The 27,997-nt window shown below is 40.2% G+C and overlaps 1 protein-coding gene across 3 annotated transcripts; it reads right to left on the reverse strand.

Moving 5' to 3' along the window:
- Window positions 1–5,877: 5,877 nt before the first annotated feature.
- On the reverse strand, window positions 5,878–27,973 carry LOC114661973 (E3 ubiquitin/ISG15 ligase TRIM25-like). 3 transcript variants are annotated; one of them, XR_003717936.2, is made up of 7 exons: window positions 27,073–27,973; window positions 20,578–20,670; window positions 19,573–19,668; window positions 16,811–17,011; window positions 16,611–16,730; window positions 13,512–13,602; window positions 5,878–6,471 (listed from the first exon to the last, which is right to left on the reverse strand). XR_003717936.2 is itself a non-coding variant. In XM_028815248.2 (6 exons), the coding sequence occupies exons 1-5, from the start codon at window positions 27,649–27,651 to the stop codon at window positions 16,632–16,634; spliced, it is 1,068 nt and encodes a 355-aa protein (XP_028671081.1). In that variant the 5' UTR covers window positions 27,652–27,973; the 3' UTR covers window positions 5,878–6,471; window positions 16,611–16,631. The 3 variants fall into 3 exon arrangements, 1 of the variants encoding a protein (XP_028671081.1); XR_007936500.1 differs by having other exon boundaries at window positions 16,611–17,011; XM_028815248.2 differs by lacking the exon at window positions 13,512–13,602.
- Window positions 27,974–27,997: the final 24 nt, after the last annotated feature.

The following is a 27,997-nucleotide window of genomic DNA, read 5'->3' on the forward strand; positions in this document are numbered from 1 at the left end:
GCCTTATTCCAAAATGGATTAAATTCATTTTTTTCCTCAGAATTCTACACACAACACCCCATAATGACAACGTGAAAAAAGTTTACTTGAGGTTTTTGCAAATTTATTAAAAATAAAAAAATTGAGAAAGCACAAGTATTCACAGCCTTTGCCGTTAATCTGATTAATTGAGCTCAGGTGCATCCTGTTTCCCCTGATCATCCTTGAGATGTTTCTGCAGCTTCATTGGAGTCCACCTGTGGTAAATTCAGTTCATTGGACATGATTTGGAAAGGCACACACCTGTCTATATAAGGTCCCACAGTTGACAGTTCATGTCAGAGCACAAACCAAGCATGAAGTCAAAGGAATTGTCTGTAGACCTCCGGGACAAGATTGTCTCGAGGCACAAATCTGGAGAAGGTTACAGAAAAATTTCTGCTGCTTTGAAGGTCCCAATGAGCACAGTGGCCTCCATCATCTGTAAGTGGAAGAAGTTCGAAACCACCAGGACTCTTCCTAGAGCTGGCCTGCCATCTAAACTGAGCGATCGGGGGAGAAGGGTCTTAGTCAGGGAGGTGACCAAGAACCCGATGGTCACTCTGTCAGAGCTCCAGAGGTCCTCTGTGGAGAGAGGAGAACCTTCCAGAAGGACAACCATCTCTGCAGCAATCCACCAATCAAGCCTGTATGGTAGAGTGGCCAGACTGAAGCCACTCCTTAGTAAAAGGCACATGGCAGCCCACCTGGAGTTTGCCAAAAGGCACCTGAAGGACTCTCAGACCATGAGAAAGAAAATTCTCTGGTCTGATGAGACAAAGATTGAACTCTTTGGTGTGAATGCCAGGCGTCACGTTTGGAGGAAACCTGGCACCATTCCTACAGTGAAGCATGATGGTAGCAGCATCATGCTGTGGGGATGTTTTTCAGCGGCAGGGACTGGGAGACTAGTCAGGATAAAGGGAAAGATGACTGCAGCAATGTAGAGAGACATCCTGGATGAAAACCTGCTCCAGAGCGCTCTTGACCTCAGACTGGGGAGACGGTTCATCTTTCAGCAGGACAACAACCCTAAGCACACAGCCAAGATATCAAAGGAGTGGCTTCAGGACAACTCTGTGAATGTCCTTGAGTGGCCCAGCCAGAGCCCAGACTTGAATCTGATTGAACATCTCTGGAGGGATCTTAAAATGGCTGTGCACCGACGCTTCCCATCCAACCTGATGGAGCTTGAGAGGTGCTGCAAAGAGGAATGGGCAAAACTGGCCAAGGATAGGTGTGCCAAGCTTGTGGCATCATATTCAACTTGAGGCTGTAATTGCTGCCAAAGGTGCATCGACAAAGTATTGAGCAAAGGCTGTGAATACTTATGTACATGGGATTTCTCAGTTTTTTTATTTTTAATAAATTTGCAAAAACCTCAAGTAAACTTTTTTCACGTTGTCATTATGGGGTGTTGTGTGTAGAATTCTGAGCAAAAAAATGAATTGAATCCATTCTGGAATAAGGCTGTAACATAACAAAATGTGGAAAAAGTGATGCGCTGTGAATACTTTCCGGATGCACTGTACTGCTCCCTAAAGCCTTATACACATTTTCCAAATGAAAATTAAAAATGAAAACACAACAAAATACACAACCACACCCTCCCCCCTTTAGTGACACTCTCAATTGTGAAATTTTGAGGAAAAACAATTGTAGTGTGGATTTCATGAAACCGTATGCGGATCAAAACTTACTTGCTTCGCTCATCACTAACACTTTCTGAAACGCTGTGTGTGTTTTTAGGCCTCCATATTACAAAAAACACATCCTCTGAAATAACTGATGATACTAATGTACGTCGAGTTTATTTTCTCACTACCTCCAGGTACTTATTACCTAATAAAAAATAAAAAAAAGAGAGCTCCAGAAATGGATATTGGTTATCGTAATGTAAAATCTATATTACTAAACCACAGTTAATTTATGCACGGCGGACACACTGAAGCGCATGCGCACTGCGGCGCAAACACAGCGGCTTCCCAGAGTCAGTAGGTGGTGCCCAAATAACACAACCCATAAACTACACTTGCTCTGCTCCACTGTGCCAGGAGGCTCCCACAATGCGCTTCACACACACCAGAAGCAAAGACATCACGGCTCCACAATGAAAGAGCTCAGCTAACGGAAATACAACACAAGCCCGTATGGATAAACACAATGAACGAAGGCGCCCACACAAAGAAACCGCTTTAGTTCAAATGGTATTACTGAATTAAATGGAAACTTCACCATGCCTACAACCTGTGAACTAAACCCGAGGTAAAGCATGGACGCCAGGTTGTACAGCCACCCGGACGCGACCGCCCACACCACCGCATATACGACGACACAGCCATAAAAAAACAAAAACGACACTGCAAAGAATAACAGAAGCACTTTGAAATGAACTGTCCCAGGACGCACCCACCCTCCATGATATTTCATCACGCAGCGGCTTCCCACCAAGGCACATACGTACTGCGCCGTGGCGCACACCCCAGAGTCAAACGCAGCGGCTTCCCAGAGTCAGTACGTGGCGCCCACACAACACAACCTGTACACTACACTTGCTCTAATCCACTGTGCCAGTAATATAGATCACATAACGGTCACAGACTCTAACCCAGCGGCTTCCCAGACTCAGTGGCTGGCACACGAACACCACAACCTGTAAACTGAACTTGCTGTGCTCCACTCTGCCAGCAGTCGGTGTCAGCAAAGGCAACGGAATCATGTCTCCACAAAACGAAACCGCTTTAGTACAGATATGCTTATTTAATTAAATGACATTTCCCCAGACGCACCCACCCTCCATGATATGTCATCCATCCAAATATCGGACGGAACAGAAACTGATTGCCATTCTTGGATCTACGATTCTCTAGAGAATCGCGGGCTTACTTGTAAATAAATAATTGGCATTAAGACTGTGAAGCTCTCAGATACTCAGAACTCCAACAGGCACCACAGTTAGAACATCTCAGTAGTGCAACCAGGAATGTTTATCATCCACCCAACTAAATGAAACTGTTAACACAATGCACTTTTCTCACCGGGCAATACGGTGGCTCAGTGGTAGCGCTGCTGCCTTGCAGTAAGGAGACCAGGGTTCACTTCCCGGGTCCTCCCACAGTCCAAAGATTGTCCCTAGTGTGTGCATGTCCTGCAGTGGGCTGGTGCCCTGCCCAGAGTTTGTTTCCTGCCATGCACCCTGTGTTGGCTGGGATTGGCTCCAGCAGATCCCCGTGACCCTGTAGTTAGGATATAGCAGATTGGAAAATGACTGACTTTTCTCACCCAGAATACATCACAAGCTAATGTCCAGTTATCACAAATGCTCTTTTAAAAAACGTTGATACAGACACCATGAATTGACAATAAGCAGACGATAGGTTGATTTGTGAAAAATGACAGTGACACCCTTTTAAAATTTCAAGTACATTTTTGTTACTTATGCAAAATGAATGTGACTTACAGGGGGCACTCACACCAGCAGACATTTTTGCCAGCACTGTTTGTTTATACTAAAGGAGATTCTAACAAAAGAGAACAAAAAAAGTTAGTAGCTAAGCTCAAAGTCCATAAATGTAGTCCTTGAAACAGTTTTCTCCTCAGGGTTCCCAATTTCTAAAAGTAATCTTCCATCTTCTCCCTACCTACCTCACCCTTCACTCCAGGAGGTCAAGTTCTTTGGACTTTTCTGAGGCAATTTCTTGTCATGCCCGACTCTCAAGAGACGTCAAGCTCTATATCCTGAAGGTTTTCTTTGTGCTCTAGCAGAAATATCTCTTGTATACCATGATGTGTGTTAAAACGAAATTATAATTTGTACACACCGTTTCCAGCAGGGGGCATTAGCTCCCTTTTTGGAATGAGTTCTTTTGTAATTGCGGCGTGTTACATAACCCGAATCTATACAGATATAATATAAAAAGGCGATACTGCCGTATCACTAAAGGAGAGGTAAACAAAAAAAAATCACGTAAGAGAAATAACTTCATTTAATGACAGCTTACGCAGCATAACAGATGAAGGAAGCCAATGGCAAGGACCCAGTCCGGGAGCGGGGGCCCGATGTATAGAGTCTGCCATTTCCGCCTTGCTGTGGAAGGATTTTCAGGATCAGATGACGTTATCTTCCATCCGTCCGTAGGCTTCAAAGGTGTGCCAGGCAGCTTTATACTCTTTCTTCATATGCAGGCCCCCACTTAAGTGAATCATGCCTTTCCAAATAAGGCAAAAAAGGATATAGCTTCATGCTTACACTGACAGACGAAAAATAGTATACAATGGTCTTCAGTCTGACTGCCGATTTTGCAGATTGTCCCTAACTGTCTTGTCTTATAAAGCCTGCCTAGCAGTTATAAATGGTGAACCCCTGTGCTAAATCTGGCTCTGTGTCAACTGTGCATGTGAGTAGAAAAAGGCAGATTTGTAAAATACATTTGCTCAAAGTAGAGTGACATATGGAACTTATACTCTTATTACAAAAAGGAAAACAAATTCAAAATTCAAATTCAGGCAAGAAGAAGGGGCCTGAGTTGCCTCGAAAGCTTGCATATTGTAATCTTTTTAGTTAGCCAATAAAAGGTGTCATTTGGCTTGGCTTTTCTCTACAAAAGAGGCCATCTTTTGTGAAGACTGGGCCTTTTCATTCAGAGACCAAGGGGTTTTAACTTAATCAGGGGTCCTCAATCATAATACTGGAGGGCCACAGGATTTTGTTTTAACCGGGTTGCTTAATTAGAAAGGACTTCTTGCCAATAATTTAATTTCATGGCTTGTTAGTGCCAGGTCATTCACATATCCTAGATTTTTTTTCCCCTTTTCTAAGGAAGGGGATAAATAGACAGAGGTGTAAATGGCAACAAGCTAAATGGAGAAATGCTGGTCTCTTTTGTCCTTTGCATGTTATTGCTAATTAGGAGCCATTAAAAACTAGGAATACGGCGGTATAAGACTTCCAAAGGCATGCAGGATGGGGAATTTGGTGCTGCTAAGTCGATGCTACTAGTGTATGTGTGTGTTCGTATTCATCCGGTCCTGGGATTGTTCCTGCTTTGTGCTTGATGCTTGCTGGGACTGGCATGAGCCTGGATGGATGGAATAATTAAACATGTATAATCTTAATGAGCGAGACCACTAAAATGAAGCAGAAAAATGTTACTTGAGCAGTAAGTGCTTCTTATTAAGCAGTTGGAGCAAAAACCTACAGCAACCCTAACCCTAACCCTGGACCGTAATTGAGGACCCCTGAACTTAATGATGGTAGAAAACACAAGAAAAACAAAATTAGCTTAAGTGCAGTTTTTATTGGTTTATTTAATAAAATGACAAAACGCATGAATCTGTTACAACTTCCTGCAAACTTTGAGCAAAACAACATTAATTAGAAACAACTAGAGATTATCCCATTTACCCCAAACATACAGGATGACTTAACGGAGAGATCCCAGGTGCAAAGAACAGAACTCAGAAGGAGGCAGTCACTCTTAAAGCTCCCACATTTTATAGCTGCACCACTGACTATTAAAACAGCAGCTAACTTCTCAAGCCAGATGCAAATGTCACTACAGAACTGACCTAAACGACGTGCTCCTGCCATACACTCTCCATTAGAGAGAGGTTTAAAATGCAGATGGCAGGCAACACTGACAAAAGAAAACGGAAAACCTTGAAGCAAGAATGCAATAGGATTCGATTTCATGCTCTTCCATTGTACCATTCCTGCTGCAAAGACTACTGGCTTGCAGGGAATGCGTATTTTTAATGGCGGAATGTACTGTTAAATACTGTATATTGGGGTCAGAGCATTTGGAAGGCAGCAATGTTAACCTCAACACTTCTGCAGTGCTTATGACATTTTCTGTATGATTTTCTTCTTTTTTTTTTTTTTTGCTTCTTGTTAAAAAGTATTAAGTAACATTTGAACTTGTATACAATGAATCTTTGGTCACTTTTAACATTACTAGGTTTAAACAAAGAAGAGAAAAACACAGCAGTATTCTTTATGGCTTTCCTGTGTTATGTCTCTCTATATTCCTGAACTTTATTTGAAATATTCAGGAAGCAACAGATAAAAAAACATTTTGTAAAAAAATCAAAACATTGTTTTCATACACTGTAGCCATTCAAAATTTGATGAAATGTTTAGGACGTGTCATCCAATACCTTTTAAAAAAATTTTTTTACCATATGACGTGCTTTTAAAAATTATACCAGGATGATGGTTTTGTTGCATCCAAGATTTGCTCAACTGTTGAAGACCCAGTGGCTTTGAATGTCAACAGGCTGGAAGTTTGGGTCGCTGACTTCTCAGAAAACAGAAGTGGATGCGAGACCAGTTTGGACCTTTACACTAGATGACTGAAAATTAAATGTATTTTCTCCAACTGTCTTACGATTGCCATCTTCTCCTAAAAAAGAAAGTTCTTGATCCTCTTTAGGTTCCAGTTTAAGGTCACAGAACTGTATTTCAAAAAACAAAACAAAACAAAAAAAAAACACAACCACAGTTGTAAATCTGTTCTTATCTAAAGACAGATCGTCCAAACATACATACACACATAAATAAATACAAATTTCAGTATCTCCAATAGCGAACAGAACGTTCTAAAAAGTGCTGGCATAGCATAGAAAAGTACAAAAAAAACACACATATACTATGGACTAATTACTACTGAAGCGTATTAGGGCCACTGTGAAGAAAAACAAAACAACTAAATGTCGAGAATAAAGTCGACATGCTGACTTTATTTCCACTTTAATCTCGACGCTTATGACGAGAACAAAGTCGACATGCTGACTTTATTCTTGCCGTTTATGTCGAGATTAAAGTCGACTTTACCACTTTATTCTTGTAGTTTATTTTTTCATTAAAGTAGAATGTCGTAAATTAAACTTCATCTTAAAATAAATATTTCATTTACTAGATTTTCTCAAACCCCGTCACAAGTGATGTAGCACATTAAATGCTTTGTGTTAAATGTTCCCCGACCCAGTTATTAATCACTACATTTACATCATTTAGCAGACGCTCTTATCCAGAGCGACTTACAACAGTGTTTGTTAGTTTTTTTCGCATACCCCTTGGGGTCAGAGCGCAGGGTCAGCCATTGTACAGCGCCCCCTGGAGCAATTACAGGTTAAGGGCCTTGCTCAAGGGCCCAGCAGAGTAGGATCTCTTTTGGCACTGACGGGGATTCGAACCGGCAACCTTCGGGATACCAGCGCAGATCCTTAGCCTCAGAGCCACCACTCCGCCCTTCCATGATTCTTAAACTGACTTCCTCTTGCATTGTAGAGGCGCAGGCAGCGATCGCCACACAGAATGATATTCCTGCTCTCTGAACATTTAGAATGCTAAGATAAATACTTGACATTTTCATGATGAAATGCATTAAAGCAGGTATTAAACATGCATGGTGGTGTGGCGGTAGTGCTGCTCCCAGTAAGGGGTCCCTAGGTGTACATTCAGTGTAGAGAACTTTATGGCAGGTGTGATGAGGCTCCAAAAACTGGATGTATGAATGGGTATCGCACAGGTTTAATTTAAATATTGTGTAAATGTTGGGTTTGTGATCTGGTGGTCGGAGACACGAACACAGAATTTAATGAATGTTCTTCTGAGTGGGCTTTCTTTATTGCACGCGTGCTGTCTCTATTTGACGTACCAAACCCACCGTTCCTATCCTTCCTTTTTCTTTCTCCACATAACCAATCACCACACGATAAACGTCTTTGTGAAATTAAAAACTAGTTAGAAACTTAGCCCACAGAGTGTTCAGAACTTTAAAAATATCTTCATTATACATTTTTAAATATGTCATCCATTCAGGGTTGCGCCCATCCTAGCAAGTATCGTGTGCCAGGCAGAAACAAATCGTGAACGGGATGCCAGCTCATTGCATGGTGAATATGAGCACACACATACCCCAGGTTCCATATAGCATAACAAAACCCCACTGCCTACATGACTTTGAAAGGAAAGTGAAGCGCGCGGAGTAAATCCACCAGGAAAACATGCAAACTCAAGGCAGGGTACACCCGGGACCCCCTTACTGCCAGGCAGCAGTACAACCTATACACCACCGTGCCCCCACATGATTAGTACATGCTTTAATGCATTTCATCACTAAAATGATATCAAGTATTTATCTTAGCATTGTAAATGTTCAGGGAGCAGGAATATAATGAAATTAATGTATTATGTGTGGTGATCGCTGCTTGCGGCCTCCTCTTAGTGAAGAGGAAATCAGTTTATGAAGCACATAGTGATTAACATGGCTCGGGGAATGCTCAACACAAATCATTTCATGCGCAACATAATTTATGATGGGGTTTGGGAAGATCTACTAAATTAAATATTCATTCTAAGATGAAGTTTACTTTACAATGTTCTACTTTAATGCCAAACTACAAGAATAAAGTCAACCTGTCGACTTTATTCTTGTCATAAGCGTCGAAATTAAAGTGGAAATGTCGAGAATAAAGTCAACATGTCGACTTTAATCTCGACAGTTTTTTTTTCTTCACTGTGTCCGTATTTTTTTTTTCACTGTGGCCCTAATACACTTCCGTAAATTACTTACAGCAATGTATGGTGAAAACATAAAAGAAAGAAAAAAAAAACTATTTAGTTCTCCTTCTAATCAGGTTAAAATTTACAAATGTACACTGTCTTCCAACAGATGTGAGAAAATGCATGTTAGAACTTCCAGAAGAATTCTATTAGGAGTTGCTCATTTAAACAAATAAGTAAAAAAGCAGAAAATCATTCTGAAATTAACAAAATAATGACACAGTCAGACGAGATGGTCCATCACTAATGCAAAACATTCCAGCTAAACAACCTAAAAATACACTCTATCCTTGAATTGTGGAGTAAAAAGCATTTAGATGAAGCACATCTTATATATAAACGTCTTTTTTTATGTGTGTGTGTGTGTGTGTGTGTGTGTATGTCTCTGTCTGGTGGAGTTGGGGTAAGGGCTCCATGTCCAAGGAAACAAAAAACATCTACGCGTGGAAATGTGTGGTGTGTGTGTGTATCTATCTCTCTGGCCCGGAAGTTTGAGGCTACTACAGCATGAAGCTCAGAGAGCCAGTACTGGGGCCCCAATTTAAAGAGTCGGAAAAAGAAAGTGACTCTGTTGCCAAAGTAAAACCGGCAAAAAAAAAAGACAGAAACTCTTACGCAAGTGAGACGAGCACATCAGCACAATGGTATCCCTTTTACTTTTCCTCCCGCCACTAACAATACACAAGCGATTCGAGCACGTCGGCAAAACGAAACCTAGGAGAGAGACGCCCAGTTCCTTTCAATTACCCGACATCTCTACATTTCAATTTTTTTTTTCTGACGATTTCAATAGTTTCTAGGACCCCGGGCTTTTTACAGCATGGGCTTACGCAGCTAATAATATTTTTTTATATATATATACACACACACATACATATATATACATACACACACACATACACACACACACACACACACACACACACACACACACACACACACACACACACACACACACACACACAGTACTGTGCAAAAGTTTTAGGCAGGTGTGGAAAAATGCTGTAAACAAAGAATGCTTTCAGAAATATAAATAATGATTGTTTATTGTTATCAATTTACAAAATGCAAAGTGAGCGAACAAAAGAAAAATCTAAATCAAATCAATATTTGGTGTTACTACCTTTTGCCTTCAAACCAGCATCAATTCTTATAGGTCCACTTGCACAAAGTCAGGGATTTTGTAGGATTCTAGTCAGGTGTCTGATCAACCAATTCTACCAAACAGGTGCTAATGATCATCAATGTCACACGTAGGTTGAAACACAGTCATTAACTGAAACAGAAACAGCTGTGTAGGAGGCTTAAAACTGGGTGAGGAACAGCCAAACTCTGCTACCAAGGTGAGGTTGTGGAAGACAGTTTCATGTCATGGCAAGCTTGAGCACAGCAACAAGACACAAGGTAGTTCTACTGCATCAGCAAGGTCTCTCCCAGACAAAGATTTCAAAGCAGACTGGGGTTTCAAGATGTGCTGTTCAAGCTCTTTTGAAGAAGCACAAAGAAACAGGCAACGTTGAGGATCGTAGACGCAGTGGTCGGCCAAGGAAACTTAGTGCAGCAGATGAAAGACACATCAAGCTTATTACCCTTCAAAATCGTAATATGTCCTGCAGTGCCATCAGCTCAGAACTGGCAGCAACCACTGGGACCCTGGTACACCCATCTACTGTCCGGAGAAGTCTGGCCAGAAGTGGTCTTCATGGAAGAGTTGCAGCCAAAAAGCCATACCTCAGACGTGGAAACAAGGCCAAGCGACTCAAGTATGCACGAAAACATAGGAACTGGGGTGCAGAAAAATGGAAGCAGGTGCTCTGGACTGATGAGTCAAAATTTGAAATATTTGGCTGTAGCAGAAGGCAGTTTGTTCGTCGAAGGGCTGGAGAGCGGTACAATAATGAGTGTCTGCAGGCAACAGTGAAGCATGGTGGAGGTTCCTTGAATGTTTGGGGCTGCATTTCTGCAAATGGAGTTGGAGATTTGGTCAGGATTAATGGTGTTCTCAATGCTGAGAAATACAGGCAGATACTTATCCATCATGCAATACCATCAGGGAGGTGTATAATTGGCCCCAAATGTATTCTGCAGCAGGACAACGACACCAAACATACAGCCAAAGTCATTAAGAACTATCTTCAGCGTAAAGAAGAACAAGAAGTCCTGGAAGTGATGGTATGGCCCCCACAGAGCCCTGATCTCAAAATCATCAAGTGTGTCTGGGATTACATGAGGAGACAGAAGGATGTGAGGAAGCCTACATCCACAGAAGATCTGTGGTTAGTTCTCCAAGATGTTTGGAACAACCTACCAGCCGAGTTCCTTCAAAAACTGTGCGCAAGTGTACCTAGAAGTATTGATGCTGTTTTGAAGGCAAAGGGTGGTCACACCAAATATTAATTTGATTTAGATTTCTCTTTTGTTCATTAACTGCATTTTGTTGATTGATGAAAATAAATGATTAACACTTCCATTTTTGAAAGCATTCTTTGTTTACAGCATTTTTTCACACCTGCCTAAAACTTTTGTACAGTACTCACATCTCACATGCTTGCTTTTCTCTCTCTCTCTCACTCTTGCTCTGACATTCTCTGCTCCCGACGGAGGGGGTGTGAGCAGGGGGGCTGTTTGCACCCCTAGAGGATACGGACGCTCGTCTAAAAATGCTGAAAGACTACCTTCACATTGCTCCCTTCCTTGCTGGGCTGCCTTGCAACTGCTTTGTCAAGTGACATGTTTCCCACACGGTGCTTCGCATACTTAAAAGCTCGAACGTAACCTATTGGTTTTTGATTGTTTGCTTCTCTCTCTCTCTCTCTCTCTCTGACATTCTCTGCTCCTGACGTGCACTCCTTTGAAGAGGAAGATATGTTTGCATTCTTTTAATTGTGAGACGGAACTGTCATCTGTCTTGTCATGGAGCACGTTTAAACTTTTGAAAAAGAGACAAATGTTTGTTTGCAGTGTTTGAATAACGTTCCTGTCTCTCTACAACCTCCTGCGTTTCTGTGCAAATCTGTGACCCAAGCATGGCAATATAAAAATAACCATATAAACATATGGTTTCTACTTCGTGGATTTTCACCTTTCGAGGAGGGATTACTATATATATATATATATATACTGTATATATATACACATATGTACAGTGGGTACGGAAAGTATTCAGACCCCCTTCAATTTTTCACTCTGTCATATTGCAGCCATTTGCTAAAATCATTTAAATTACTTTTTTCCCTCATTAATATACACACAGCACCCCATATTGACAGACAAAAAAAATAATTTTTGAAATTGTTGCAGATTTATTAAAAAAGAAAAACTGAAATGTCACATGGTCCCAAGTATTCAGACCCTTTGCTCAGTATTTAGTAGAAGCACCCTTTTGAGCTAATACAGCCATGAGTCTTCTTGGGAAAGATGCAACAAGTTTTTCACACCTGGATTTGGGGATCCTCTGCCATTCCTCCTTGCAGATCCTCTCCAGTTCTGTCAGGTTGGATGGTAAACGTTGGTGGACAGCCATTTTTAGGTCTCTCCAGAGATGCTCAATTGGGTTTAAGTCAGGGCTCTGGCTGGGCCATTCAAGAACAGTAACAGAGTTGTTGTGAAGCCACTCCTTCGTTATTTTAGCTGTGTGCTTAGGGTCATTGTCTTGTTGGAAGGTAAACCTTCAGCCCAGTCTGAGGTCCTTAGCACTCTGGAGAAGGTTTTTGTCCAGGATATCCCTGTACTTGGCCGCATTCATCTTTCCCTCGATTGCAACCAGTCATCCTGTCCCTGCAGCTGAAAAACACCCCCACATCATGATGCTGCCACCGCCATGCTTCACTGTGAGGACTGCATTGGACAAGTGATGAGCAGTGCCTGGTTGTCTCCACACATACCGCTTAGAATTAAGGCTAAAAAGTTCTATCTTGGTCTCATCAGACCAGAGAATCTTATTTCTCATCATCTCAGAGTCCTTCAGGTGTCTTTTAGCAAACTCCATGCGGGCTGTCATGTGTCTTGCACTGAGGTACAGTATGTGTGGAGACAACCAGGCACTGCTCATCACTTGTCCAATACAGTCCCCACAGTGAAGCATGGTGGTGGCAGCATCATGCTGTGGGGGTGTTTTTCAGCTGCAGGGACAGGATGACTGGTTGCAATCGAGGGAAAGATGAATGCGGCCAAGTACAGGGATATCCTGGACAAAAACCTTCTCCAGAGTGCTAAGGACCTCAGACTGGGCCAAAGGTTTACCTTCCAACAAGACAATGACCCTAAGCACACAGCTAAAATAACGAAGGAGTGGCTTCACAACAACTCTGTGACTGTTCTTGAATGGCCCAGCCAGAGCCCTGACTTAAACCCAATTGAGCATCTCTGGAGAGACCTAAAAATGGCTGTCCACCAACGTTTACCATCCAACCTGACAGAACTGGAGCGGATCTGCAAGGAGGAATGGCAGAGGATCCCCAAATCCAGGTGTGAAAAACTTGTTGCATCTTTCCCAAGAAGACTCATGGCTGTATTAGCTCAAAAGGGTGCTTCTACTAAATACTGAGCAAAGGGTCTGAATACTTAGGACCATGTGATATTTCAGTTTTTCTTTTTTAATAAATCTGCAACAATTTCAAAAATTCTTTTTTTTGTCTGTCAATATGGGGTGCTGTGTGTACATTAATGAGGGAAAAAAATAATTTAAATGATTTTAGCAAATGGCTGCAATATGACAAAGAGTGAAAAATTGAAGGGGGTCTGAATACTTTCCGTACGCACTGTATATATAATCATATATATTGATTATATCATGTTACTCCTTGCCTCAAAAGAGCTATTGAGGAAAATAAATAATAGAATAGGGTAAAAAATAGAAGAAGGTATAAGAATACATCAACAGATACCACTTCAGAACAAGAAATGCAAAAGAAATATTGAGTCTCACTAGTGGGTGAACGCTGATCATGGGAGAGATCTCACTGCCCATTTTGTTGAATACATGAAGGCTTCTGACACGGCACTTGCTGATGAGTGTCCTTAAAATGCAAAGCAATACACCAGAATGATCAAACACTGGTATCAGCACTGTACATGGGACAAACAGCAAGAGTGAGACTTGGCGAAGAAGCAACAAACCCTTGTATTGTTGCAAGAAGAGGTAGGCAAGGATGTCTCAATATTTATGAACAAGCAATTGAGAGGAAAGTACTAGAGAATATGGATATAGGACTAAAGGTTAGAGGGCAAATGATGAAAACAATCCAATTCACACATGATCAAGCAAGCACAAGAAATAGATTATAAGCCATGTTGAATTCTCTCAATAATGCAGTGTAGGTCCTCAGAATGAAAATTAACACAAAGACAAAAGATATGAAGACTGAAAAGAATATATATATAATGGACAGAAAGCAGAAATTATCGGAAAGCCCCAGGATCATTTGTGTCAGTTTAAATATTTTGGTAGTATAATCACAAAAGATGGTAATTATGAGAAAAAAAGTTAAACCATGAACTGCAATAGCCAGCCCTTTTTACTAGCAAACTGAATAGAGAACTGAAAAAACAAATGGGGGAAAAACACTACTGTGAAGCGTTTTACTTAATGATACAAAGATCTCATGTATAAATGGTGCATATGCACAAAATGTTGCATACTGCCGTTTCCACACTCACATTGAGATGTCTAAAAACTAAACTTGAGTAAAGCTGCACATATTGTCACGGCAGCCTTAGACCATACGTACGCACGTTTCTGCTCGGTTTTGTAAATGGGCGGCATCCAGCATCAACGCAGAGCTGTTTCTGTGTCGTTTCCCTTTTATTTTCATACTTGCATCCATGAAGCAGGTTTTATCAAATACACCAAAATCAATTCCATATCATTTACAAATTTAAGGCACTTGATTGTAATCAATCTATAACAATATAATGGTGCACGGAATGGCCAAACTATTCCACCTGCCATGGCGGCTTTAGCGCTGCTAGAAAACATCACAAATGGAAGAATTAGAAGAGAATGTGTATTTACAGATCATACTTGACTTCTTGTCCCATGATGATGACTGGCATCTAAGTGGATTTAAACTTCCAAGAGCTAAGCTATCCTCTTGGAGCTGTGTGCTGTTCAAATACTAGAATGTATACTTAACATGATTTTTATGATTAAATTCATTAAAATATGGATATTTAATTTTACAGCTAAATTGTTAACTTTACTTAAATAATGTGTACTGTTAATAATTAAACATGTGGGGGCATGGTAGAATGACGGAGTGCTGCTGCCTCTCTATAAGGGGGTCACATCCCGGGGTGTTGTTGCCTGGAGTTTGTATGTTTTCCTGGTTGGTTTCCTTAGCATGTTTCGGTTTCCTTCCAAAGGCATTCCTTACAGGCACTTGCTTGTGGTGATTGGTTACAACTGTTCTCAGCATAGAACGTACAGCTGCTTTTCCAAACACTTTTTAGAGATATTGTGGCAAGGTGTCCTAGGAATTTAATGAATGTTCTTCCGAGTGGCCTTTCTTTATTGCAGCCATGCTGCCTTTATCTAACATACCAAACCCCGGGTCATAACCTTCAGTTTTCTTTCCCCACATAACCAATCACCACACAATAAAATTCTTTGTGATAGTAAAACTAGCAATAACCTTAGAACAGACTGATCAGAAATTTTAAAGAACATTGGAAAATCTTCATTATACATGTTTACTTATTCCATCCAGGATCACACCTGTCCCAGCAAGCATCGTGACCGTGGCAGGAACAATCCCTGGACAGGTCGCCAGCTCACCGTGCCCCCACATGTTTAATACAGGCTTTACTGCATTTCATCATAAAAATGATTATCAAATATACCTCAACGTATTCTAAAATATTCAGAGAGCTGTAAAATCATGAATGTAATGTATTATGTATGGAGAATACTGCATGGGCGCTCCTATCTGCTTAAGTGGAAGCCCGTTTAAGAAGCACAGATCGATTAGCAACTGGGTCAGGGAACACTTAGAATACAAAGCATTTAACGTGCTAGTTTAGTTACAATGGGATTTGAGAAACCCTAGTAAATTAAGCATCGATTTTTAGCATGAAGTTTATGAAGTTCTATTTTAATGACAAAATAAACTGAGTTTAAAGTTGCCTTTTTAATTTTAATGTTGACACAGGCCTTTTTTTTCTTCACTGTGTCCCAATTTTCTTTTTCCTCCTCTATGGCCCTATGACACTCAGATGGTGGGCTGCGACTTGCCATTTCACATCAACTCTGATATCTGGCCACTTTTTTTCTGTTCAAGCACTGTGCAACTTTCTGAGCATAAACTGCTGAATGCCTCCGCGACAAAGTGCCACGCCACCAATTTCCACCAAATATTATGTTTTTCCTTGCCTCCACTTCACTGAGCACGACCTCCATATCTCATTCGCTAACATTCTTATCTTTACATGTGCTTCTCCATGTGTTTTTTACATTCAAACTAATGTTGGTTCAGATTTATAAAGGGAAAGTGTGTAGAACTTTGCTTACGCACAGTTTCATATAGCTTAATTTTTTGTACATATGCACATTTCTAGATTTGTGTGAATTGTACACAAGGCATTATACATAAGGCCTCTCTCTGGATGTCAAGGAAAGCAGATATTAAAAGTCTGGAACCATGTGAAATTGTGGTTTTGGAGAAGAATGGAAACAATTAGCTGGACAAAAGGGAAGAGTAATGAGCAGGTATTGAGAAAAGCAGAAAAGGGCATTTTTAGAACAATTTCAAAGAGACAAAAAAAGAGGATTAGAGGGGTAATGTGGAAGACAGACAATGAAGTTACTGGATTATAATTAAGAACAGAGAATACTGGCGTAAAAAAAGAAGCTGCAGGATCAGAAACGTTGCAGTTAGCATTCCAAGACAAGAACATATTATGAAACATGAACCCACCATTTGACTTTTGCAAAACAGTGATTTGAGTGGTCCAAGCTGACTTTATTGCTTGAATGAATTAATACAAAATAATCGACATGCCATTTCATTTTCATGAAATATTTTTTTACCTATCTTCTCCAGGTTATTTTTTATCTTAGATAGATGCGATAGCAGGCTGCTGGAACGCCTTCCTGATTTGATGTCAAGCAGTTTTTGCTACTAGGTGGGACATCCGGAGATGGGTATTTCTAGAAAAAAACACATAAAAATGTGAAAGTAAACCAGTCAAAGTGTAATTTTTATATCCTGTGCAAAGCAAGAGTCTCACCCAGAGGAACTGGATTTCATCATCAGTCTCAGAATGCTCAGTTTCTGCCCTCTCCAGCTCTTCAATCTTCTTCTTTAGCTGCTCCACTTCTGCCTTTTTCACTTCTATCTTCTCTGTAAATGTTTTCAAGCCTTCCACCAAGGTGTAGATTAGAACAGAAATGGCTTCGTCACATTCTTGCAAATTCTTGTCTGCAAAAACCTGATTGCATGAAATATATGACATACCATGAGAGACTGAATGTTCAAAACACAGACATAAGTGCAAATAATACAATAAATTGTGTGGCTCAAATACAAACATTACTATCCTGTTTTGCTTGACCAATAAAACTTTCCAGTTGTTATAATTAACAATTTGTTAACTGACACAATCAAACTCCTGGCAACAAGCTATAAACAGAATTTTCACAGTTTCTTTCTAAAATCAGAAACTAAAGACTTATCAATAAAACACATTATGAGAAAGCAGGGCTGTGGAATCGGTAGATAAATCCTTCGACTCCAACTCCGACTCCTTAGTTTCCGGTACTTCTGACTCCGACTACCCTGTATTTAATATGCTAATGTATTTTCCATGTTTATTGAAGGAAGGCAACATACACATCATTTAACCACAGAACTACTGGCTAGGAAGCTGACTCTCTACCATACTGGCCAGTTTAAACAAAAGACAAGAACCCCTGAAGACACATAAGGCCATTGCACACTCCTCCACCTACCATAATCACGATTACAATATGTGAATGTCAGGTTGTATAATAGCTCTGCTGAACTTCACACAGAGAGAGAGAGAGAGAGACAGAGAGACAGAGAGACAGAGACAGAGACAGAGACAGAGACAGAGACAGAGAGAGAGAGAGAGAGAGAGAGAGAGAGAGAGAGAGAGAGAGAGAGAGAGATATTAGGAGCACGCACTGATACAGTGGATTGCCGCACACAACAAACGAACTCGGGATCCACATTAGCACCCGAGTGCAGCCATGCAACAGGTGATACCTCAGCACCACACTACTTCAGATGAGAACTACTTAATTAAGACTATTGTTTGTGAAATGGGACATTTGAACTTGCCGGATTTTTTTTCCTCCATTACAATTTAAAATTATTAGGAGTCAGAGTCGGTACATTTTTGACGACTCCAACCCTGATTCTAGGTACCCAAAATTGTCTCAGACTTCGACTCAAACTCCACAGCCCTGTGAGAAAGTTCCTTAAACGTCTTGTGAGCCTATAAAGCTGCAACTGCTCTGATTCAAGGAGCTGAGGTCAAAGAGATCAAACTCTCACTGGAGAGGGAAAAAGAAAGCACAAAGCACCACTGATGTAAGACAGAGGTAAAAGAACTGGAAAGTGTATCATGTGATGTAAAAAAAGATTGGATGGTACTGACTGTCTATGTGTTGTTTACATTCAAACTACAGTCTTCCGAATTAAATACTGGTGGCCAAAATCTGAGTCATGTTTGAAGGGACAAGTAAACCAAAACTGAAGAATTTCTAATCATAGTTAACAAATTTGGAAAATTGGTTTTTAGTTTAAAAAACCAAAAAAAAAACCAAATACTGCATATACTCATGAATAAGCTCTTCCACGGATAAGTCGGGGCTTGATTTTAAAGTATAATTTCCGGTATTTTATAATGTCGAATGCGGAAAACTAACGCTATTGATCCAAGAGATTATTATATGCTAACACACACCTGAGAGAGTAACCACAGTGCACACTGCCTTTTTTTTTTTTTTCTATCTATTATGCCTACGTGACCACACGGTAATACCCGAGTTATTCCAAAGCGACATTTGCACTGTTTTGTGTTTTTTGTATCTTACACTCTCATAAGCCTTTATCATAAGAGCATCCCATATCTACGATGCAGCGTTCTATCAGAAGAAAATATGATGCTGGTTTTAAATTAAAAGTCGTTGACGTGGCAAAAAAAATTGGTACCTGCGCTGCTGCAACAAAATTTGATGTGTCTGAGAAACTGATGCGAGAATGGAGTAGGCAAGAAGATGTAAAAAAGGAGGAGGGTCGCATTTTTGAATGGGCGTATAAGTCGGGGTCTGATTTTATGATCAATTTTTCAGGTTTCAAGTACCAACTTATATGAGGGGGGACCCAAAAATAACCGGAAATATTTTTAAAACGTGTTTAATTTAATTTTCTGTACAAACTACAATTAGTCTCCTTCAAAGTACTCTCCATTGGCGGAAATACACTTATTTAACCGTTTGTTCCATTGTTCGAAACATTTTTTAAATTCGTCTGAAGTAACGCCCATTAATGCTCTGGTCGTTTCTTGTTTTACCTCTTCGACGTCAGCAAAACGCCTTCCTTTCAAGTCTTTTTTCATCCGAGGGAACAAAAAGAAATCACACGGAACTAAATCTGGTGAGTAGGGTGGGTGGTTCAGGGTTGTCATACCGTTTCTTGCCAAAAATTGGCGAATGCTGAGAGCAGAGTGAGATGGAGCATTGTCATGATGAAAGAACCAATCGCCCGACTCCCACAAATCAGGGCGTTTCCTTCTCACACTGTTGCACAACCTACTTTTACAAAAAAATTCACTGAACACAAGCACAACCTTCCAGACTGATGGCACTTGGCAGACTGACTTGTGAGGAGTGTAACTAGATCACCCTAGCGGCCCAACCACATACTACAAGTACCAACCTAACAACAACAAAATTCCGGTTATTTTTGGGTCCCCGCTCGTATGCGACTATATATGATACATACCACTGAAAAACCCACACTCACCTTGATGCGTTCCAAGGCTCCTTTCATCTCTTCCTGTTTTTTCTCTCTCTCCTGAATTCTGTGCTGTATTCCTTTTAATATCCCCTTCATCCTGACCTATGTGGAATCACATACAAGGAGTATGTCTAGTAAAAATATTTAAATAATAAAATGTATTTTAAAGTAACTGCACACATTCAGGGTAACTTCCTCTCTTATACCCAAATACTGCAGAGATAAGATGCAACTCCACCTAAGTATCACAGATTGAATTCAAATTAAGCCAATCAGAAACACATGGACACGTAGTGGTGTAGTAGCTAGTGTGGTTATATAGCATTCCAGAATTTGAATTACAACCTGTGGGCAGTCTGTAGGATTGTGTGGATTTCTCACTGGTTTCTCAGATCCCCAACATATGCATTCCAGACTACTTAACATTACTAAATTGGCAAATATTCCAGAGCATGGGTGAGCATCAGTGAGTGCAATGTGTGACGTACTAATGCCTCCACTACATTTGATTCTAACCTTATGTCCAATGTCACTGTAACAGTCTCATTACCCTGTAAAGGAATCAGTAATTTGGGGCGGGAGGGCCAGGAAGTAGGTTTGAATAATATAGGTGAAGGTTCTGAATAACGTTATCTCGCAGATAAATGCAAGTGTAACGTTTTCACAGATTCTAAAACAAAAATAATTATCTGTGCCAAAAATTAATGATATAAAAGTAATACTGTAATTGGCAAAAAAAGGGTTTAAACTAAAACATATGGCTCCTGCACTATTGGCTACAAGCACAACTGAAATATTATAGTGAACTCCAGAGAGGAGCCCAGCCATAGTGTGATACAAGCTCCAAACTGACCTTTAAATACCTGAGCTATTTCAACAGAGGTTTCCCCATGGACTCAATATTAGGACCCAATGCTCCAGTGGTAGCAACTCTGGCATTGTATAAATATGATTGCTACCCATCTTCAATTCACAGTATACATATACAAATATACTTGCATATTTACTTACCAATAATCCACAACAAATGAGGTATGGGTTTGTGGGTCCATCTGGTTGCCATGTCTCAGTCGTTCCAAAAGATGGTGCGTCAAACATTTCTCTCTATTATAAAAGAAAATCTTGAGACAAGACTATTGCCAAGAGATTTTTTCAAGTCCCGTGAGACGAGACTATATTGTAATATTGTAATGTTATTGCATAATTTATGTATGAGTAATGGGCTATGCAATAGGACAAGATTAGTTGTATTCAAAATTGGTCGAACAATTCTGACATGTAAAATTTTAACAGGAGACAAGAAATCTAATGTAGTACATCTTCCAACATTAGACGCCAAAGGAGATCTTGACATGCCATTCGTATTAAAATGTTTACAGTTTCCCGTTAGAATTGCTTTTGTTATGTCAATTAACAAATCACAGGGACAAACATTCGAAAAAATCAAAACGATATTCACTCACAGGCAGTTATACGTTGCGTTGTCATGATGTAAGTCCAAACACGGAATCAAAACTCCATGCGATATTGATGAAAAAATTAATTCCAAATATTGTTTTTACTTAAGTTTTACAGTAAAAATGTAAGTTTAAAAAGTATGTGCTTGTTAATTTCAAAGCCAAACAGAACAAAAATGTTTAACGCAACGAATACCTCTAACGCGACATGAAATATAATTGTCTTTCAATTTATTACATTTTAATGTTTTTTATTGTGGTTAATTACTCGCTGTAATGTAAAATAGTTAGTTCTATTATGCATATGTAACAATTCCCATGAAAATAATCTTTTTAAATTGTATATCCGCTTGCCCATACGCGAGTGACAGACCTGCAAAGTGGCTAGCGTGTAGCGCCCACACAGGGGTTGGCGAGAGAAGCGAGCAGGGGGCAGAGCCCCCTAGTTTAGTAATATAATTGAATTTGTTATTCCAAGAGACGGTTCGCATTAACACTGCTTTTACAACTCTCATACCAAGATGGCACTGAACAGAAACTTATGCATTACATAATGTTAATGCTGAGGTTTAGGTTGATTACTTATATTTCAACCCATCTTAGACAGGTAACACAGCTGATATTAAAATTCAGATGAATAAAAACTTTGTTTCAAAAATATGAAAATGACTTTGTGATTATGAATTTCTGAATGGTACTGTAACGCGCGAGTCGACGTCGTGCACCCCAAAGACGAGGCTGAGTCTATGGACTTTAGGAAGACCAGCTTTATTAAACTTGAAACAGGGACAGCAAGCTTATTTACTGCAACAGGAGCTACCACTCTACTACACACAGCAAACAGGCAGGGTTGGGGACAGGTCAGTGGCCAAGCTACAACATTTCCTGCATCACCCATCAGGCAACAAACGTGTTGCGCACGGAAGAAGTGAGCTTACTGTTGCCTCTATGGCGACGGACAAGGCAATCGTGTTTCGGCGTGTTGTCCCATTGGGAGGGTCTCAAAAGAGTTAAAAAAAAAGCTCACAATATGGTATATTCTTTAATGTCACAATGTCAGTTGCTCACACAATAAAACATCTCACAAAAAAATGTACAATGTAAGGACAACGGTAATAATCCTGAAACAATTCCAAATAACCAGCCAATTTAAATAAAAACACGTCAACTTTTATTAGATCACTGTGGTCTTAAGGCATTGATTATCCTCTCAGCCCATTAAGTACGATTGTGTAAATTTCGGATCTTTATTGACATAGAAAATTAACCAGACACAAAGAAAATGAACTCGGGTGAAGGGATGTGATGGATCAGAAAAAAAAAAAAAAAAAACTTAATGAGTTTATGTTTCAGAGTTAAAAAGCAGAGTGAATCCACAGGGGGCTATGACAATCGGCAAATTAAGAAGTTGTGTATACCACTCTTTAAACACAGACCCCGTTATTAAACCAAATCATAATGGAACGGGTCAAAATACACTTTCAATTATGAAACTGTGGAACATGGGTATTTCTAACAGTGACATTCAGAACTTCTTGAGTTTTCCTGATCATAACAGATGTGCTGGTCTCCTGTGTTAGTCCTGGATATGGCGGAGCCCAGGAAATTCTCTATCATCTCTACAACCCAGCCAGTGATGTGTAAAAGCAAGAGTAATCAGATTTTTTTCTCAATTGATGTCTACTACCAACTCATTCTTTATCTTATTATTTAGGCAGTATTTATTGACCACTTCCGTTGATTCATTCCCGTAAAGGGGCATCAGCAAACATGACAGTACTTACATACTTTCATTTACATACATTCGTACAGCACTTTGGTCAGCCTTGATGTTGTTTTTAAAGTGCTTTAAAAATAAATAAAATAAATTAAAAAAAATAAATAAATACTCGGTGTGGTAATCTGATTGACCTGTGACCAGGAGTCCAGTATGTTGGCACCTATGCTACTGACTTAATATTACCATATGGCAGCTCAGTTACTTGTGTGCTCCTGCTGATACTTGTTTATATGTAATATTTATAATTTAATACTGTGTATTTATTGCTGTTTTATTCAGCAGTTTATGTATGTTGCTGTACGCAGTACAATGTACTGTTGCTACATTTTTGTTTCTGCATTAGAAGATGTAGCAGCCAATGCTTATACTTTAAAGGTATAATGACTGGGAATTAAACTAAAGTGCACATTAATACAGGGATTCTCAAAGTCGGTCCTGGGGGCCCAGTGGGGCTTCAGGATTTTGCTTCAACCAGATCCATAATCAGTGACAACTGCTAACACGCATCTCAATTCATTAGCTGGTGTTTTTTTCCTCGTTTCTTATTCTACATTAAGAAAGCACAGCGGCATGATTTTTACATGTATTTATAAGACTTTTTACATGTATTTATAAGACATTTCATGTTTGCTATAGATTTAAATGCTTAACTCACTTTTATTGCTTTCATTATATTTTGCCCTTTCTCTGTGCAGTTTGCTCTCTTCAGTGCATCTTATTAATGACAATTAAAAACGAGCAGAGCAGACACCCAGGCAAATGACATTGAATCACAAAAGGCTGCAACTACTTTTAGCGTCAGACCCACTAATTTGAAAACAATGGATTAATTAAACAATTAGAACACCTGGAAAAATAGAATGAACATCAAGATGAAAATAGTCTTAAAAAAAGAACAAAAAAATATATAACTGCTTAGTGCATTTTATTATTATTATTAATTTTTTTTTAACCAAACTCAGTTTTCTAATTGCTATATTGTTCCTAAGACAAAGAATCTGGGCAATAACCGTTCACTTTACTAGCCTAGCATTCCAACTAAAAACAAGCTGGTTGGAACAAAATCCCGCAGTTACAGGGGGTCCACAGGAGCGATGTTGAGAAACCCTGCATTAATAGACTTTTGTAAAAAGAGTCGAGACATGTCAAAACACTCTACCTGCATGGCTTCATAAAGTGGGAATCTGAAGAATCAGAAGTTATCACCCATCCAAGTAGATGCCAGTCTTAAGCAGAAAAAGTTTTATTAAGAGGCAGAAAATACAGCAATAAGGAAAGGGTGTGTAACTAATATTAAGAACAAATATTTCATTGTACCAGTGAAAGACACGGTTTCACTGGAAATGTTGCACTAGGTGACTGGAGGACACTAGCAGGATAAGAGTCTAGAATGCATGAATAAGAATATGTCATGAACAACGGGGGCTTTATGAATACATCCATCATCTGTTCATTATTGAGCAAAGGATATGGGGTCCCGAGTCCTTCCATTTTAAATAAAATGGATCTGCTGATAACACATTAGCATCCTTAAAGTCATTACTTTACTGTTTACTGTTCTAAATAAGGAAAATTCGATCCATAAGGGCAACACGGTGGTGCAGCGGTACTGCTAAAACAGTAATTGACTGTGGTTCACGTCAGTGCTCTAAACAAGGTGGCTCCTCATAAAGAGTGTCGTTGCCCCAGTGCCCATGTATTCAATCCCCAGTCCACATCTCCGTGCAAAGATATGCCGGTTTGGCGAATCGGCATTGCTATATTGACCAGAGTATGTGTGCGTTTCTCCTGCAATGTGCTGGCACGCTGTCCAAAGACTTATTATTATTGTGCACGACGCTTGCTGGGATAGACGCCAAGACCCGCACGACCCTGCTCATGTATGATAAGGATTGATGGATAATTTCATAACGATGTTTAAATGTACTAGAAAGTCTTTGTGGTAATCGGTGTCGCACTAACAACTCAAATTCAATAATGCAATACAATATCAAGTTATTTGGTTACTTGTTTTATATATAAATTATACAGATGGCTTTATTTGGAAAGGACCTTGAGTCAAATTAGTAGCAACTGTGACCAAATCAAGTTTATTTCTTCCTCATGCAAAGAAGCGACGTCTCATCCCAAAATACATTTGCAAAACGATATGCATTAAGTATTTGTGTCATACACATTGCGTTGCTTTTTAGAAACTGTGACATAATATGTAATTTTCTGCTCGCTCTCTAGACGTTTTACGAGCCGAAAGTAAAAAAAAGTTTTACGGGCCAAAAAAATCGCCCTCGTAAAGTAAAACCAAAAAAAAAAAACTCACATTGTTCCATTCCAATCGAACTACTGTTGTGCTAAGGTGTGACCCGTTGAACGGCTGCAATCAGGGGGGTATTTTTCGTACGTGGATTACTCGTTTAGCCGGATGTAATTGTTGACGATTTGGCCTGATCCTGGATCTGTCGGTTTTTTGAAACTCTTGCTGGAAGTGTTGTCATAGCAGCACATCCAAATCCGCAAACCTGCTCGGAGCAGGTTTGTTCTGCGTAAACAAGGATTAGTTTACACACGTGATCAGTGACGGTGTGGAAGTCATCCAGTCAGGGCTTCGCCGTTCATGAATGAGCGACCAATTGATATTGATGTGCAAATTATAGGAAGAGAATTTCATATAAAGAGGGTTTTGCGCGATCGGTAAGATCCTTTATTGCCCCCGGAGGAAATTCTGTACGAAAGATACCGCTTTAGCCGAGGGGGAATATTGTACCTCAAAGATTTATTAGCTCCGTATATTCGAAGTCAAACTCGGTGAAGTCGGGCTCTCACAACCACACAGACAGTAGGCATTGCTTTGAGGTTTCTTGCAAGCGGCACTTTTTTTATATACTGTAGGCGATGCGGAACAGCGATCGAAAAGTGCAGTTTTCCAGGCAATTCGTAAAGTCTGTTTGGCTCTGAAACATTTCCTTCAGGTTTTCATTGTGTTTCCTGGACACCTGCGTGTGCAGACAATAAAAGAGGCGTTTCATGCCATTGCAGGTAGGTAATACACAGGCTAAAAGTTCCACGAAGAATCCCACAATCAGCCTAACATTCTCATTACCAGGATTTCCAAATGTGATTGGGGCACATGGGACTGATCAGACTGGAGTTTGATCAAACATTATTTGGAAAGTGTACCTCTCCTCCTGATGAATAATCAGACACAGTGTCTTCATCAAATATTTGACCTTAGTTAATATCTCGTTGGTCAGACACAGGTTCAAAGGATATGACATTCCCTGCAACTGACCCAACGAAAAAGAGGGCTATATGGAACATACCTATAGCACACATGGAGGACAAATATGCAATGACCATCCTTTACCTGAAATTAAGTGACCACTGCATCCTGCCACTGGTTCTGAGGAGGAGCTTCCCCCTGGAATGCCCTCAGAAACAGGGCGATGGGCATTTTGCTGGAGAGCCAACTCTTCTGCAGGGGTTAGGTCTGGACCGCGTGGACCTCCACCTGTTTTTTGCTTGTCTGCCTCCTTATTAGCTTTAAAATTAATGTTTTTTATATTATATATGATTCTTTATGTCAACAATTCTTTAAATAGTTATATACCAATATTTACCAGTTTGAAGTATATTCTTGTACTTCACTTTAACCTGTTCCCATGTTCTCCTTGTGCTCACATTTGATCTGGAATTATGACATATTAAATAATAATTAATCTGACACATAGGAAATGAAACGTTGCATTCACTAAGTACAATGTACACTACTTAGCGTTTAATTTTTTTGCCCACTTTTTGCCAGCCGTCTTTTCTGGTCTGGGCTGCTTTTGCAGTGTTACCGCTTGTGCATATTAAATCTTGAAATTCTTTGTGTCCTTCGAATAAAAGGTCTTGCGCCGCGTGTGTGAAAAAAAATGCGCCCGTTCTTTCGTCATTTTGTTACAGCCAATCAAAGACTTGCTGATCATGTTTTCTAGACTCAATATATATGGGCTTTTCACACAGCGCGGGCGCGCGCTTTCATCTCGTATGATTAGATCCAGCTACACTAATCTAATACACATCTGCGTTTGAAAAACCGACTTATCTGGATTAGTTTCACTGGCATTAACTCATTCAAGATGAGGCACCTGATCTCGGATGGTTTAAGCGACGTACGAAAAATACCCCCCAGGTCCTAAAATTAAAATCCTGAGGTGGCTCGTCAACGCGCTGTATCAATGCATGCTCCCAAACCCCACCACCACATATCCCCTGCTCTCTCTCTCTCACCTGCTTTTTCTCAGCACTTACTGTTCCTAGTTCCACAGTCTCATGGCTCCGGTGACTGGTGGCAACACACAAGAAGCAGATCCAAGTGTTGTCATTTCTGCAAAAATATTCCAGTGCCTTCTGGTGTTTGGTGCAGACTTTCTCCTGTAGACTTCTAGGAGGAGTATTCATTTTGTAATATTTCCAATCCATAATCTTAGGATGAAGCCACATGTGAGTCTCACAGAAGGCCAACTCGCAAGTCAAACACAATTGCACGGCGGTGAGCTTCTTTCCTATACACATGTCACACAAAACTCCCACGGGACCTGCATAACGTTGAGACAAAGCCGCACCGAGTCCCGTTTTCATTAAAAGTTCCACGAGTTCAGCCAACATAATATTTTTAGACAAATCGGGCCTCGGGTTGAAGGTCTTTCTGCACTGTGGGCAGCTGTTCACTCCTTTTCGATCCCAGCAGAATAAAATGCATGCCATACAGAAGCTGTGTCCACATGGGAGAGAGACGGGCTCCTTCAGAATGTCTAGACACACGGAACAGGTCAGCAGTTCCTGAGATACTGAGATAGCTGCTGCCATCCCCAGCTAGCCTGAAAACTAACGAACAGTTAAACACTTTCAGCACTTCGAGCGTTGAAGAAGTGAGGAAAGAGGGCCAGACTTGCGGTTGTGGTTTGCAGAAGATTCCTAGGATTGGCTACTGGGCATGTGACGTCACATCCGGCAGAGCAACTCATCTCTCCTAACAGAACGTGAACAGTTACTCATTCTGGTCCGTATTGCATTACGAGTTAGTTCGAAAATGTCGGATTTTCTAAAATAAATGTTAATAACTGATGTTGCACTAGGTTTAGGAACTAAAGTATTTTACGAATGTCACGAAATTTGAACCGATCTGCATAGAGAGATAACAGGAGGCAAACTA

The sequence above is a fragment of the Erpetoichthys calabaricus genome, chromosome 12 (genome assembly GCF_900747795.2).
Source record: "Erpetoichthys calabaricus chromosome 12, fErpCal1.3, whole genome shotgun sequence".
Lineage (NCBI taxonomy): Eukaryota > Metazoa > Chordata > Cladistia > Polypteriformes > Polypteridae > Erpetoichthys > Erpetoichthys calabaricus.

Coding starts and splice junctions, on each gene's coding strand:
- LOC114661973 (XM_028815248.2), bottom strand. CDS start 27,651: ATGGCAGCAGCTATCTCAGTATCTCAGGAACTGCTGACCTGTTCCGTG. Junction 20,671..27,072: donor TAAGTGCTGAGAAAAAGCAG/GTGAGAGAGAGA, acceptor CTTTTATAATAG/AGAGAAATGTTTGACGCACC. Junction 17,012..19,572: donor GAGCCTTGGAACGCATCAAG/GTGAGTGTGGGT, acceptor TCATGCAATCAG/GTTTTTGCAGACAAGAATTT.